At 50.2% G+C, this 16262-nt stretch overlaps 1 protein-coding gene across 1 annotated transcript; it reads left to right on the plus strand.

Moving 5' to 3' along the window:
* Nucleotides 1–8073: 8073 nt before the first annotated feature.
* On the plus strand, nucleotides 8074–15976 carry LOC147985696 (uncharacterized). The gene is made up of 2 exons (XM_087539920.1): nucleotides 8074–8451; nucleotides 15845–15976. Exons 1-2 carry the CDS (start codon nucleotides 8074–8076, stop codon nucleotides 15974–15976), a joined length of 510 nt encoding a protein of 169 aa, XP_087396046.1.
* The last annotated feature ends 286 nt before the right edge of the window (nucleotides 15977–16262 follow it).

Here is a 16262-nt window from a genome sequence, read left to right on the forward strand (position 1 = left end):
GGGATGGAAACGGGAAATCACGACGCAGCAATAATAAGCGCCGGAATAAAGAAGACAACCCGAAGAGCACGGCGGTAAACGCCGGATTCAGAAGCTCTCGGCCAGGTCAGCAAAAGACGCCCTCCAAAGGCAACAGAGATGAATTGTCCAGCCTAAACAAAATTCTGGACCAAATATGTCAGACCCATAGCACCCCTGATAAACCTGCAAATCATACCCAAAGAGAATGTTGGGTCTTCAAACAGTCCGGCAAGCTCAACGCCGAACACAAGGGGCGGGATACACCAAGTGAAGACGAGGACGAGCCTCGCAAGCAAAGCACAGGGGAACAGAAGAAATTCCCACCAGAAGTCAAAACAGTCAATGTGTTACACATGATAAAAGGGAGAAACAAAGCGGCACCTTTAGAGAAACATGCCCCAGGGCCTATCACCGCGGAGCTCCGCCACTGGTCGTCTCAATCGATCACCTTCGATCATCGGGACTACTCGGCAAGTATCCGCATGCAGGATAGGCTGCCTTGGTATTAGATCCAATAATTGGCGGATACCACTTCACACGAGTCCTGATGGATGGTGGCAGCAGTTTCAATCTGATATATCAGGATACAGTCTGCAAAATGGGGATAGACCCAAGAAATATTTGCCGCAGCAATGCTATCTTTAAAAGAGTAACGCCAGGTCCAGAGGCTCATTCCAAGGGCTCCCTGCTACTAGAGGTTATATTCGGCTTCCCCGATAGTTCCGCAGCGAAAATTTAACCTTCCACATCGCTCCGTTCCAAAGTGGCTATCAAGCACTACTCGGACGCGAAGCTTTCGCTCGCTTTAATGCAATACCGTATTATGCTTCCCTCACGCTTAAGATGCCCGGCCCACGCGACATCATTATAGTAAATGGAAATATTAAGCGTTCCTTGAGCGCCGAAGAAAGTGCGGCCGCCTTGGCAGCTGCACACTAAACGGCCTCACCAACTCAAGCATTCGACAGGTCGTTAAGACCATGGACGCGGTTAGATGAGTCCGGCGCAGCTATATGTAATTAATACAGGTTTGATGGCCATACCCCTAGTACAATACAAGGGGCTCAAGGTGCGCAAACAAGTGGCAATTAGGCTCAATCTTACTCATCTTGCATTGTACATGGTTTCTTTAGTATAACCTACCTTTTTGCGCGACAACTTTTCAACTAAGTTCCTCTCTTTTACAGATGACCATCGTGCTACACCCGTCCAGGATACAGCACAACGGAGACACAGGCGCAGACGTGCAGCAGGGACCCGTTCCAAGGATTCTTTTTAGATTAAGACCCTGCGTAAACCTTTTTTACTGTCTCTTGTTGCTACACATCCCTTGAATTCTCAGTACAATTGAGAAGGATGCTGATGTCTTGGCATGTGGCCACGTCAGAATAATGCATGTACCTGGACACCAGGGGCTTATTACAAAGGGCACTGTTTAGGCCCGGTTTACACCATAAAAGACCGAATACCTTAGGGAGTGTTCGACTCGCGAGTTTGGCCTTATATGCATCAGCTCTGAATCATGTCTTTGGTCAAATGTTGGGTTTGCCCGGCTCCTGTGTTTTGCTGCCTTACGTTCCGCTCTATCGGCTAAGGCGGCACCAGGAGAACTACTGCGATTGTGCCCTGGTTCATCCGGACGAGCACCTTAGTAGAGAAAGCCGAAAACTGACTGTCATGATATAGCGTGAGACTGGTCAACCACTCGATGACCTATTGGAATCTTTGGGATTCCTCCGCATTAACGAAGGGCCGTTTCTCGGCCAGGCATGTACGCACCTCGAATCCGAATGAGTGCGGAGCCACCAGGGGCTATATAGTAGCCCCACTTTCAAACTCCTCTGGCTAAGTGAAAGTGTTAAATCATTATAGTCCGGTTGCCTAGTTCGTTGCGCTATCACCTCCTTAATAGGACCAAGATGTTGGATTAAGTGTGAATATGCGTCTTCTGCGAACACCCCCGCATTATATGCATGGGGGCTGAAGCCGACGACTGCAATCTTTCAGGTTATATACATGTATACATAAACGGCCGCATAGGAGGCATCACAATACTTTCGGGCAAAAGTATAAATACAACCTTGATAAATTCAATAAAACGTTGTTTTTACAATGGGAATACATGTCACTCAAACATGACATTCTTCGAGCACTGGGCCTCTATCGAACGAGCGCCCTCAAGAACTTCTTCAAAATAGTGCTCGGCAGCCACTCGGCCTATGGCCGAACCCTGCGCCGCGACAGTGGTGGCATCCATCTCCGCCCAGTATGTTTTGACACGGGCAAGGGCCATCCGCGAGCCTTCTATGCATGCCGACCTCTTCATCGCATTAATGCGTGGCACTACACCAAGGAACTGCTGCACCAAGCTAAAATAGTTGTTCGGCTTTGGCCTTTCCGGCCACAGATGATCCACGACAGACCTCATGGCGAGTCCGGACAATCTATTGAGTTCAGCCCATTCGGCAAGCTGACCAGTCAATGGAAGCGGATGCTCTGGAACGTTAAATTGCGACAAGAATAGCTTGTCCACTTCACGATCTATTTGATCTCGGAAGTATTCGGCCGCATCGACAGCGCTCGCCGCCAAATCAAGATATGCGTCGGCCGAACTCCACAGCCGATCCAGAGGGGCATACCGCGGATCTCCGAACTTCCTCCGCGGCATAAAGGGCTTCCTAGCCACAATGTCCCCGGCTTCACGCAGTTCCTCCTTCTTTGCTCTCATTGCAGAGCGGGTGTCTTTGGTCGCCATTGTGGCCTTTTCGAGGTCCGTAGCCTTTGCCTAGTTTTCTTCTTCAAGAAACTGGCAGCGGTCGGCAGTGTCTTTTAACTTCACAGCCATTTTGGCCATTTTATCTTTGCTCTCGCTATGTGAGGCCTTCACGGCTCTCAACTCTTCGGCCGCCTTCAAAGCGGCCGCATTACTACTCCTTGCTTGCTCCTTGGCTCGGGCAAGCTCCGCCCGCAGGGCCTCCACGGTGGCAGCTCCATCTGCAGTCACAACATATTAAAGATACTGGCATCACGCTGCTCTTACTATGTGACATTCACTATAAACATCACCTACCCTGTGCCTCGTCAAGCCGCTTGTTAACATGATCGATGTCGGCACCCGCCGCATCTAGTCGCCGCTTTAGGTCGGCAACCCCATCAGTCCGGCTTGCCACCGGAGCTTCAGACACCTGCACATAAAGGCTGTCTGGTTATTACCTGGGACTATGATCCTCTATTCATCGCCGTTCTCGACGACAACCACAGTCTCAGGGGCTACTATCTACACAGGGCACACCTAAACATGTGCGGTACTATCACAAATGTATATCATTTCACGTACCTCAAGGCTCGCCAGTAGACTCATAAAGGCTTCATGCAACCCGCTTTTGGCGGACGAAATCCTTTCAATCACCATACCCATCAATGTACGGTGCTCTTCTGAGATAGTGGCTCTCTCTAGCAGATCCCTCAGTGCATCCGACCACATACCAGACGGTGCCGGATTCTTTTGGTTGCTCTCTTCAAGAGCCGGATACTGGGGACTTCGGGCGACCATAGGATTATCTTCTGGCCTCACCGGATCTGGAGTGACCCTCTGCGACGACACTTCAAGGTCGCCCGCTTCTTGAGCCGGGGAATCCGGAGGAGGCGTTTCGCTCTCCATCATCTCCGAAAGAAGATCCCCCGAAGACGAGCTCTGCTAAGAAGGGCTAAGATTCGAACTGCAAGATAAATGCTTCGGTCATTTTCCTCAAAGGTAAGGTAGTATATCTTTGCTACTAAGTACTTTTTGATTACTTACAACTTGTTAGAGGGCTGATCCCCGCGCGGACTTTGTGCGGCAAGAGCACCCTCTGAGGCAGGACCCTCTGGTGAAGTTTTCTTCTCCCGTTTGAAAACTTTGGTTTCTGGATCTTCAGAGGTAGTCCTCTTCCTCCCCCGGGGTGAGGGAATGTCAGATTCTTCCCCTTGGTTATCCTCCCTCACGGAGACACTCATTCCCTCGGTTGGAATAGGTAGCGGTGGAGGCCCAATTTCGCTCTCTTTATTCCCCCCTTCATGTTCCTTTGAGGGCACCGGGTAGGGTGCTGGCTCGAGCATCTTTTCCAGCACCGGATTGTCCAAGCCTTCAGGAAGGGGGGCCGAACACCGGATCATCTTCGCCTTTGCTATCCACTCCTGGTCAAAGAGCGACTCTTCAGAATGATGTCATGATAAATAAAAAAACAGTGTGTTCGGCCATGGATTACTTACTTGGGCCGCGGTGCAATTGCTGCTTAGGCCCACGTCCTCGGTAGTGTCCGAACACTCTGCTTGGGGTCCGAAGAACGATTTGTACAACTCCTCGTGCGTCAGGCCGAGGAAGTTCTGGATAGTGTGCGGTCCTTCTAGGTTGAATTCCCACATACGGAGGGGCCGACGTTTGCAAGGCTGGACTCGACGAACCAGCATGACTTGCACTACCATAACCAAACTAAAATCTCCCTCGAAGAGATCTCGGATGCGGCTCTGCAGTATGGGCACATCCTTGGCTGGACCCCAGCTCAGCCCCTAGCTGATCCATGACATCAGTTGTGGTGGAGGGCCCGAGAGAAAGGCGGGGTAAGCTACCCACTTGGCACTTCTGGGAGCGGTGACGTAGAACCACTCCCGTTGCCATAATCCGGACACCTCTGGAAAAGAACCCTTTGGCCATGGAGCTCCAGCGATCTTGCTTATCAATGCACCTCCGCACGCTGCATGCTGCCCCTCGACCGTCTTCGGCTTCACATCAAAGGTCTTGAGCCACAGGCCGAAGTGAGGGGTAATGCGGAGGAAGGCCTCACATACGACAATAAATGCCGAGATGTGGAGAAAGGAATCTGGAGCTAGATCGTGGAAATCTAGCCCGTAATAGAACATCAAACCCCTAACGAAGGGATCCAGAGTGAGGCCTAGTCCTCGGAGGAAGTGGGAGATGAACACGACGTCTTCATTGGGTTCAGGAGTAGGGACGACCTGCCCTCGGGCAGGAAGCCGATGCGAAACTTCAGCGGTCAGGTATCTTGCCTCCCTCAACTTCTTGATATCCTCTTCCGTGCCGGAGGAGGGCATCCACCGGCCCTGGAGGCTGGACCCGGACATGATTGAAGGTCCGAAGCACCTGACCTAGGCTTTGGGTGTTAGAACTCGAGGCGGGGGAAGGATTCGATTGAGCACGGGAAGAAAAAAGTAAAAGCCTTGTCCCTTTATAAAGAGGGTGAATATCAAGCGTCCTCCTCATGGCTGTTTGGGACTTGCCTAAAATCTAGGAGTCCTAGGCGCGGTTGGGTTACCCATGTCCGTATTGATGAGAATCACGTAATAAGGGGAACATGATCTCTGCTTTGACAAGACGTGTCAAGAAACCGCCTCGCGTTATGTGTGGGGCTGGTTAAGGAAAAACGGTTGGAATAATTACCGGGCCATGGCGTGATGTCATGCCGCCGAAACATGTCAGCTGATTAGATTTGTGGAAATATTATTCTCTCTACGGTCGTATGTGGAACTTATTTTTCAAGGTCGGACACTATCCTCGTATTCAAACTCTTCTTTGGTGTATCCGAAGGAGGAACCCGCTTTGCAATGCCGAAGACAACACTGCGCGCCGGACTCATCGTCATTGAATCTTGGTTCAGGGGCTACTGAGGGAGTCCTGGATTAGGGGGTCTCCGGACAGCCGGACTATATTCTTTGGCCGGACTGTTGTACTATGAAGATACAAGATTGAAGACTTCGTCCTATGTCTGGATAGGACTCTACTTGGCGTGGAAGGCAAGCTAGGCAGTACGGATATGGATATCTCCTCCTTTGTAACCGACCTTGTGTAACCCTAGCCCCCCCCGGTGTCTATATAAAATGGAGGGTTTTAGTCCGTAGGACAAGATACAATCATACCATAGGCTAGCTTCTAGGGTTTAGCCTCTCCGATCTCGTGGTAGATCAACTCTTGTAATACTCATATCATCAAGAATAAATCAAGCAGGACGTAGGGTTTTACCTCCATCAAGAGGGCCCAAACCTAGGTAAAACATCGTGTCCCCTGCCTCCTATTACCATCCGCCTTAGACGCACAGTTCGGGACCCCCTACCCGAGATCCGCCGGTTTTGACACCGACACTCCCCCTCTACTCTCTTGTAATGGATTGAGTTTTCCCTTTCAAGTTATCTTATCGGATTGAGTCTTTAAGGATTTGAGAACACTTGATGTATGTCTTGCGTGGGATACCCGTGGTGACAATGGGGTATTCTATTGATCCACTTGATGTATGTTTTGGTGATCAACTTGCGGGTTCCGCCCATGAACCTATGCATAGGGGTTGTCACACGTTTTCGTCTTGACTCTCCGCTAGAAACTTTGGGGCACTCTTTGAAGTACTTTGTGTTGGTTTGAATAGATGAATCTGAGATTGTGTGATGCATATCATATAATCATACCTGTGGATACTTGAGGTGACATTGGAGTATCTAGGTGACGTTAGGGTTTTGATTGATTTGTGTCTTAAGGTGTTATTCTAGTACGAACTCTAGGATAGATTGAACGGAAAGAATAGCTTCATGTTATTTTACTACGGACTCTTGAATAGATCGGTCAGAAAGAATAACTTTGAGGTGGTTTCGTACCTTACCGTAATCTGTTCGTTTGTTCTCCGCTATTAGTGACTTTGGAGTGACTCTTTGTTGCATGTTGAGGGATAGTTATGTGATCCAATTATGTTATTATTGTTGAGAGAACTTGCACTAGTGAAAGTATGAACCCTAGCTTTGTTTCCTAGCATTGCAATACCGTTTGTGCTCACTTTTATCATTAGTTACCTTGCTGTTTTTATATTTTCAGATTACAAAAACATATATCTACCATCCATATTGCACTTGTATCACCATCTCTTCGCCGAACTAGTGCACCTATACAATTTACCATTGTATTGGGTGTGTTGGGGACACAAGAGACTCTCTGTTATTTGGTTGCCGGGTTGTTTGAGAGATACCATCTTCATCCTATGCCTCCCACGGATTGATAAACCTTAGGTCATCCACTTGAGGGAAATTTACTACTGTCCTACAAACCTCTGCACTTGGAAGCCCAACAACGTCTACAAGAAGAAGGTTGTGTAGTAGACATCAGATGGCAGGGAGATCAAACCAGCTGCCGGGATACGGGACGTCACACCAGGCGCGAGGCTACAATGGGCTACTGAGGCGGATGGTCAGCGTTTTATAGGAAGCTTCGGCGGTAGACGGTGGTAGAGAGGCAAGTTGTGGGATTGTGCAGTGGGAGGCTAGAGCCCTCGAGGGAGAGGGAGATAATTAAAAAGTCTCGAGCCACACCACTATAGGGAGATAGGAACCGCCGCCCGATAGAACATTCTGTTAACCAGAAAGAAAATTGCTAGAAAAATGGGTCACGTCCACCCAAGATTAGCATGTAGGATTGCTACATCCACACGCAAAGGTATGTACCACGTTAAGAAAATTCTCAGCGAAACGCTAAAACCACACACGATCCTACCCCACCGGGTCCCAATTTAATGCACATGTCACTCATAGATAGGCCACTTATTTTCACCAGACCAAGTGGTGAAACATGGTCACATATTTTTCATTGGAAATAGGGTTTGGGGTATGTATTTGAAGCTAAATTCTTTTAAATTCAAGTTTTCATTTAATAAAATCCAAAAATAGGGGAATTTGTAAAGTTTCAATGTGCATTTTTATTATAGGTAGCATGGCAATTGCGAGGTACTAGAAGACACCCCGCGTGTTGTGGCGGGAATTTGTAGCAATAACTATAGTGCTTATGAAAATTCAAAATCAAAAGCAATATGTAGAAGTAATTAATGAGAAATATTTAGGTCCGTGATCTCAATACAAACTTTTGGAGCTCAGAATGGATGTTGAACTATATTATACTAACCTCACGCAGAGGACGGAGAACATAATATAGCTTCTCATTTTAGCAAGTAGAACCTACCTAAGAGCAATAGCATGCATGGAGGAATGATACGGACAGGAGATAGGGGCGAAGGGGTATCTCTGATGGGCGAACGGGCGACCGGGCGAGCGACCGGGGCCACGGCCGCGGCTGCGCCGTCCCTTGCCGCCGGTGATGGTCGGCGAGTCGGAGGCCGGTTCTGGGATCTTGCCGATCCTGATGAGGAGGATGCGCACGACGACGGGGATGGGAACCCGGTGGTTTCTCCACCGTCTCCGACTCTGTCAGATCTCATCTGTGAGTTTTTTCATTCAGGGTACGATGAAGATGAAGTGGCAACGACGATCGATAGTGTTCTGCCACCTGATGATCCGGTAAGAATTGGATTGCACGCGGGAGAGAAGAAAGAAATGATCCGTCGCGTAGTTCACCGGAGAACGGCGGCAATGGCAATCAAACCATGGAAAGGTCCCCTCCCGAAGGTAAGTCTTCCAAATCTTACTCTGTTCGATTTGATTAGGCCAGAATAGTGGATCACGGTTAAGAGAAAGAAAAATGTGCGCCGGCCAACCGCGTCTAGGACGCCGGCGGCGGCTGTGGCGTCATCGCCGGCGGTTCAGGCGATCGGTATCTCCGTTGTGCGGGTGCTGCGTTTGAATTGCATCTTGGGCCGTGAGCTAGGAGCGTGAGCGGTTGGGCCGGCTCTGGGTGAGTTGGGCCAGAGAATAGACGGGCCGGGGTTAGCTGGGTATGTGGCACAGGCTAACCCGACCCCTATACCTCGACGTTGTGCCGCCCCATGCACGCGTTCGATCGATTCACCTCTATGTTCGCCGTTGTCTGATCGGACTAGGGTTCCTAGACGCGGCAAGCCGGGGTTCCGTGTGTGTGGCGCTGGTAGAGCTCGGCGCATCCCTACCCTCCTGGCCATGGCTGGCCGCGGGTCAGCCGCGCCGCCAGGCAAAAACGTCGTCGTGGGTGGGGTTGGCCCCGGTGGGACAGCTATGCTGCCGGGAACCGGCCGCGGGGGGGATTGCTCCTCTGCCGGGGACGGGCCGCGGGGGGATTGCTCCTCCACCGAGCGCTGGTGCCGGCCGTGCTGCCCCGGTTTTGTCTGCCCCGAGGCCGCAGGTGGGTGACGGGGCGACGCTTGGCGTGGTAGGGCGCGGTGGTGGTCTCCCGGGCTCTAGACCGCTGGTGCAGGTTCCAGTCGTGCAGCCGGCGGCGGGACGGGGTGGTGCGAGCCACGCTCGTCGCCCACCACTAACGAACTCGGCTGCGGCTACTCCTGCGGGAAGGGGTGGTTCGGCCCAAGGACAGAGGCCGCCACCCCTTGCGACCGGCCTTCAACCTCGTGCGGTGCCGCCGCACTACATCGCGAAGCCACCGCAAAAGCGACCTGGTCCGGTGCAAACTCCGACACAGACGCCTCAGAACGGGGGTGCGGGAGATGATGGTGGCCCGCCCCGGAGACAGTGGGGTGATGATGGATATAGTGCTTATGGTGATGGTCAGCACCGGGGTTCCTCGTCGAGAGGTGGTGGCCGCGGGTATGCTTGGCAGAGTGGTGGCTCTGCTAATAGGCCGTTTTATGGTCCGCTGGGTGGTTTCGTTGAGGGGGCATCTGGCCCCAACCATCGGCATCGAGGTGGTTACCGGGGCCCTCGTGGTAGAGGGGGCCAGTACCGTAACCGTCAGCCGCCTACGCATGTCGTCGTCGAGCAGACGGCCGATCCCGGACAGACGCCTGCACTGACTGGACGGGAGATGGAGGTGGTCACCGTGCTCGCCAGTGCGGAGGTTTTGGAGACTGGGACCGTTGGGACAGGCTCGGCCGAGGCTATGGACAGGTCTGATGTTGATAGGGCGTCTAAGTGGGCGCATAAGAAAGAGAAGATGCTTTGCTACCATTATGGTGAGAGGGGCCATTTTATAGCTGAATGTGTGGCGGAGCTATGTGACACTTGCGGCAAGCCAGCGCATGCTTCGGGGGACTGCCTGATACTTCGTGATCAGATGCCGACTATAACTATGTATGGAGTATACTGCGTTGAGCTGATGTTCTTTGAGTCTCCCAGTGCGAGGGAGATCCCAGAGGAGGCACAGAGCTTGACAACTGGGGTGGTGAAAGTAACCAAAGGTGAGGTCTCTGAGAATCAGATTGTGCAGAGGCTTAAGGAGTTAGCTCCTGGTGACTTTCAGTGGGACCTTGTTAGTATCGAGGCCAACATGTTTAAGGTCGATTTTCCTTCTGTTGAGGATTGGCAGAGGGTTCTAAGCTTCGGGCTATGTAGAGTGCCTGGCACAGAGTGTATCCTGGAGCTCCATGAGTGGAAGAGAGTTGAGCCTCAGGGTAAGCCTCTTACTCAGGTCTGGTTGTGTTTCTCCGAGGCTCCTTCGAAGCTGTTGCAGTATGCTCGAGTCGTTGCTAGCTTGGGAATCCTGGTCGGGAAACCGGAGAGGGTGGATATGGCTTTTACACGAGCCCACGGAGTGGCCCGATTACTGGTGAGTGTTCTGGATATTGAGTTTGTGCCTGATATGGTTAAGTGGACTTATAGGGGCCAGATATTTGATCTTGAGATTGAGTTTGAGGATGCTGATCTCTTTGCCGAGGCCATTAATGGTCCTGATTTTGACATGCACGAGGGTGATGATGACCAGGGTGCTAAGGAGGCGCCCATGGACGAGGCTGGACGCGAGGTGACTAACGGGTCGGCGCCCGTCCCTCAGACACCCGGAAACGGGGCGGCACCATCTTCTACGGTACCTATGAGAACCTTGAGATTTCGTTCTTTTCAGCCAGCTTCTGCTCCTTCCCGACTCTGGAGTGAGAGGGTGGAGTCCGATGATGTGTGGGAGCGCGCGCTGCCTGCACTGGATTTCGATGCTGCCGAGAGTCCCGCGCGTGGGGAACCGGAGGGGGTTTGGCCGCTGACGACTGCCGCCGAGGGAGAGGGGGAGGTGATTGGACAGACGGTTCCTCTTGCTTCTTTTCTGTTTGTTGACATACCTCAGGTGACGGCGCCGATGATGGCAGCGGTGACTGGGGGAGGGAGCCCAAGGCAGATGGCTTTGGTTCTTTCCTCTCCTCGGTCGCCGATGGAGCAAGTGTTCATGGCTGCGCCTAGAGGAGGGGGCTTGGGCTACGTGGCTTTGGCCCCTTCTTCTCCTCGAGCAGCGATGGCGGTGGTGAGGGGAGGGAGCTTGGGGCAGGCGGCCTCGGGTTCTTTTTCCTCACTTGCGGCACCGGAGGCACCTAGGGGGTGGGGCCCGGGGCAGGTGGCCTCGGCTCCCACTTCTCGTCTTGTGGCGATGATGCCGCACCAGGCGACGAGGCTTAGGGTAGGGAGTCCGGACCAGGTGGTGTCCGCTCCCTCCTCTCCTCTCGCGGCGACTGCGGTGCCGAGTGGAGAGAGCCTGGGGCAGGCGGCCTCGGCTTCCTCTCCTCCTCTCGCGGCGACACCGGCGCTGAGTGGAGGGAGTATGGGGCAGGTGGCCTCTGCTTCCTCTTCTCCTTTCGCGGCGACGGCGGTGCCGCGGGGAGGGGGCTCGGGGCAGGTGGCCTCGCCCCCTTCTTCTCCTCTTGCGGCAACAGAGCCGTTGCCAGTGTCCTGTCCTAGGGGAGGGAGTCCGGGGCGGATAGCCTCGACCCCCATCTCTTCTCCGGCGGCTAAGGTGGCCGGCGAGAGGGCCGAGACGGCAGGGCCATCCACCGCCCATGAGTCCACGGACCATGGTTCGCGGGCACCCGTCTCTTGGGAGGAGATCATTGCTTTTGGTGGGATTCCGGACCCGGTTTCTGCAGGGAGACGGATGAGTTGTCGTCTCCAGGAGCATCCGAAGGTTGACGACATACAGCAGCGGTGCGCTATGAGGGCGGCCAAGCTTCGTGGTATTGAGTCCACTACTGGTATGTCGGTCAACATATCTAATTCCATTTTGCATTATACTAATAATGAGATTATTTATAATGCAAGTCAATTAGGAGTTTCATTAGGCAGAAATGATAGTGAAATTTCTAATTCCGTCAATGATATGCTTGATTTAGAGGCTGAACGTGCTTTAGAAATGATTCGTAATTTAGCTGCGGTCAGGCCTATGAATGATTCCGAGATAGATGCATTGGGGGTCAGCGTGCTCGATAATTTTTGTACGGATCTTGCACCATCCTGTCCTGGGTCTGATGAAGAGGAGGATGTCGTTGAGGGGATAGTAGTAACGTCCACGGAGCCTCGTTGTGAGGACCGGGTGGAGGATCAAACTAAGCCTAGACGCAAGTGGAAGCGGAAGGTCTATCCTCTGTCAGTGGTGCGTAGGAGTGCTAGGATCCGAACTACTAAAAAAATTCATGATGAAATATGAAAGGAATCTTTTGGAATAGCAGAGGTCTTACGGACTTGGCTAAGAGAAGGTTCCTGGCAGATGCATCTATCGAACATAGGTTGGATTTTATTGCGCTTTCGGAAACTGGTAGAGAAAATTTTTCTCCGCAGTTTCTTAGTACCCTATCGGGTGGTGTAGATTTTTATTGGCATTGCTTGCCTCCGAGAGGAAGGTCGGGTGGAATCTTACTTGGAGTCAAATGCGATTCTCTGGAAGTTCAGAGCATAGTGATGGGCGACTTTGCTGTTAAGTTCCGGGTTAAGTCCAAGGTTGATGGGTTCAATTGGGCTCTGGTGGCAGTTTATGGTGCCGCATAGCCCGAACACAAACTAGACTTTTTGGCAGACCTTGTTCGAATTTGTGGTTCTGAACAACTCCCCGTTCTGGTTGGGGTGATTTCAATATTATTAGAAGAAGAGATGAAAAGAACAATGACAATTTCGACGGTAGGTGGTCGTTCATGTTTAATTCCATTATCGAAAGTTTGGATCTGCAAGAGATAGAGCTTTCAGGTAGAAAGTTTACCTGGTCTAATACTTTGCCCATTCCGACGTTTGAGAAGTTGGATCGAGTCCTTGCGAGCGTTGACTGGGAACAGAAATTTCCCTTGGTTACAGTCCAGGCGCTTTCGCGTGGTATTTCTGACCACACGCCTCTGCTTGTGGATTCTGGGGAGGCCACTCGCATGGGGAACAAAAATACTTTCTCATTCGAAATGGCTTGGTTTGAACGAGAAGGCTTCTTGGATCTGGTAGCCAGGGAATGGGCTAAGGATGCAGGAGGTAGGACTGCGGTCGAGCGTTGGCAGAATAAGTTGCGACACTTGTGAAGTTTCTTGCGTGGGTGGGCTAAGAATCTTAGTGGGATGTATAAGGTTGAAAAGGAGAGGCTCCTTACTCTTATTCAGTCCCTGGACCTCAAAGTTGAGTCCACAATTCTTCCTGCCTCGAAGCTTCATGCAAAGCTTGAGGCGGAGATGAGATTGAAGGAGCTTCTCCGTGAGGAAGAATTGAAGTGGGCTTTGCGGGCTAAGGTTCGCAAAGCCGTCCAGGGGGACGCAAATACTCAATTCTTTCACATGATCGCTAATGGTAAGCATAGAAAGAAGAGAATCTTTCAGCTTGAACAAGACAAAGGGACGATTCTAGGACAAGAAAACCTAAAGCTTTATATTACCGAATACTATAAGCAATTGTTCGGGCCTCCAGAGGATAGTTGTGTATCCCTGGATGAGTCCAGGATTGAGGATGTGCCTCAACTTGCTGCTGAGGAGAATGATATTTTGACCGCCCCATTCACGGAGAAGGAGGTGTTTGATGCTATTTCCCAGATGAAGAATAACAAAGCTCCTGGGCCGGATGGTTTTCCGGGAGAGTTTTATAAAAAAATGCTGGCACATTATTAAGGGGGATTTGTTACCGATGTTCCATGATTTATTCTCTGGACAGCTTCAGCTATTTCACCCGAATTTTGGAACAATAACCCTGCTTCCTAAGAAAACGGAGGTCGTGAGGATTGAGAAGTTCAGGCCGATCTGCCTCCTCACTGTTAGTTTCAAAATTTTCACCAAGGTTGGGACTAATAGGCTCACGCAGATTGCGCATTCTGTGGTGCAGCACTCCCAAATTGCTTTCATGCCGGACAAGAATATCCTAGAAGGGGTTGTGGTCCTTCATGAAACGCTCCATGAAATTCACTTGAAGAAACTAGATGGAGTCGTTTTTAAGGTGGATTTCGAGAAAGCGTACGATAAAGTCAAATGGCCTTTCCTTCAACAGGCCTTGCGTATGAAAGGTTTTGATGAAGCCTGGCGACGTCAGGTCAAGTCATTTACGCAAAAAGGGAGTGTTGGAATTAAAGTGAATGACGACATAGGTCATTATTTCCAGACACATAAGGGCCTGAGACAAGGAGATCCGATGTCCCCTATTCTGTTCAACATTGTAGTTGATATGTTGGCAATTTTGATAGGAAGGGCTAAGGAGGCTGGTCAGGTGGGTGGCTTGGTACCTCATCTAGTTGATGGAGGTGTCTCCATCCTTCAGTACGCCGATGATACGATCATCTTTATGGAGCATGACTTGGCCAAAGCGAGAAATATGAAGCTGGTGTTATGCTTATTTGAACAATTGACTGGGTTAAAGATTAACTTTCACAAAAGCGAATTGTTCTGCTTTGGTAGAGCCAATGACGAACAAGAGGCATATAGGCAATTGTTTGGGTGCGAATTGGGGACTTTACCTTTTACGTACTTAGGTATACCAATCCACCATCGTAAGCTGACAAACAGAGAATGGAAATGCATTGAGGACCGATTTGAAAGAAACTGAGTTGCTGGAAGGGCAAGCTCATGTCATACGGAGGCCTATTAATTTTGATTAACTCGGTTCTCATGAGTATGCCTATGTTTCTTTTGTCGTTTTTCGAAGTCACAGTTGGAGTTAGGAAAAGACTGGACTTTTATCGATCCCGATTTTTCTGGCAGAGCGATGAGTTTAAAAGAAAATACCGTCTCGCCAAGTGGGATATCATCTGTCGACCAAAGGACCAAGGGGGTCTTGGTATTGAGAATCTTGAAGTCAACAACAGATGTCTTCTCAGCAAATGGCTGTGGAAGCTATCGATTGAGACGGATGCCACTTGGGCGCAGATCCTCCGTAGCAAGTATCTTCACTTCAAAACTTTGTCACAGGTGACAGCAAGGCCAACTGATTCACCTTTTTGGAAAGGGCTTATGAAAGTCAAATTAACCTTGTTTAATAGGACAAAGTTTATTATTGGCAATGGTGATAGTACATGATTTTGGGAGGATACTTGACTCGGAGAGACCCCCCTTGCCATTCAACACCCGTCTCTGTATTGTATTGTTCAACGACGTGAGGCGTTCGTTGCAATAGTACTTCAGTCCAACCCCCTTAATATTCAGTTTAGAAGGACGCTAATTGGCAATCGTTGGGAAGAATGGCTCCATCTAGTAAGTAGACTGATGGAGGTTCAGCTAACTCAACAACCGGATAAATTGCGCTGGAAGCTTACTAGGTCTCGAGAGTTTACTGTCAAATCAATGTATGTTGATGTTATCAATTCGAGCTCGATTCCTTGTTCAAAATATGTTTGGGCTGTTAAAGTACCTTTGAAAATCAAAGTGTTTATGTGGTTTGTCCATAAACAAGTAATATTAATCAAAGACAATTTGGCAAAACGTAATTGGACGGGATCTACTAGGTGTAGTTTCTGTGATCGGGATAAAACCATCAAATACCTCTTTCTTGATTGCCCGTTAGCAAAGTCTTATGGCGGACAGTCCACATTGCATTTAACATTACTCCACCGAGATCTGTCAACATGTTATTTGGAACGTGGCTTAACGGGATTGAGTCCCAAACAGTGAGACATATACGAGTAGGAGTTTGTGCTTTATTATGGGCAGTATGGAACTGCAGAAATGATTTGGTCTTTAACAGAACAACAAATATTCATTTTTTGCAGGTTATCTTCCGAGCCACTGCGTTGATCCGTATGTGGTCGCTACTCACTCTGACGAAGGCCAGTGAGCGTTTGGTTACTGGGTCTACCCGCTGGGAGATGGTAGCACGGGATATCTTTAACCAGTTTGGATGACGGCCATGTAATAGGATAGGCAATTAGTTTATCTGTCTCTCTTATGCCAGCCGGTTATGGCTTTTTGTGAGCTCTCTTTTGTTTTCGTTCTGAGACTATAAGACCTTGTTGAACCTATTTATCTTTTTAATAAGTTGGTCGTATACATCGTTCTGATGCAGAGACCGGGAAGTCCCCCCTTTTCTAAAAAAATAGCGTGCATGGAATACGCAAACCAGATGCTAGAATTCTTTCATAATAGGTGCGTTGAGCTCACCAACTATGAGCAGTTGAGAAGTGTAGTATT

The sequence above is a fragment of the Triticum urartu genome, chromosome 2A (assembly GCF_056163025.1).
Source record: "Triticum urartu cultivar PI428250 chromosome 2A, HENAU_Tu73, whole genome shotgun sequence".
NCBI lineage: Eukaryota > Viridiplantae > Streptophyta > Magnoliopsida > Poales > Poaceae > Triticum > Triticum urartu.

Bases quoted from the DNA above. Each gene is read 5' to 3' on its own strand.
- LOC147985696 (XM_087539920.1), top strand. From the start codon at position 8,074: ATGGGCGAACGGGCGACCGGGCGAGCGACCGGGGCCACGGCCGCGGCT. The intron at 8,452-15,844 runs GTAAGTCTTCCA...CATTTTTTGCAG, and splicing joins GGAAAGGTCCCCTCCCGAAG to GTTATCTTCCGAGCCACTGC.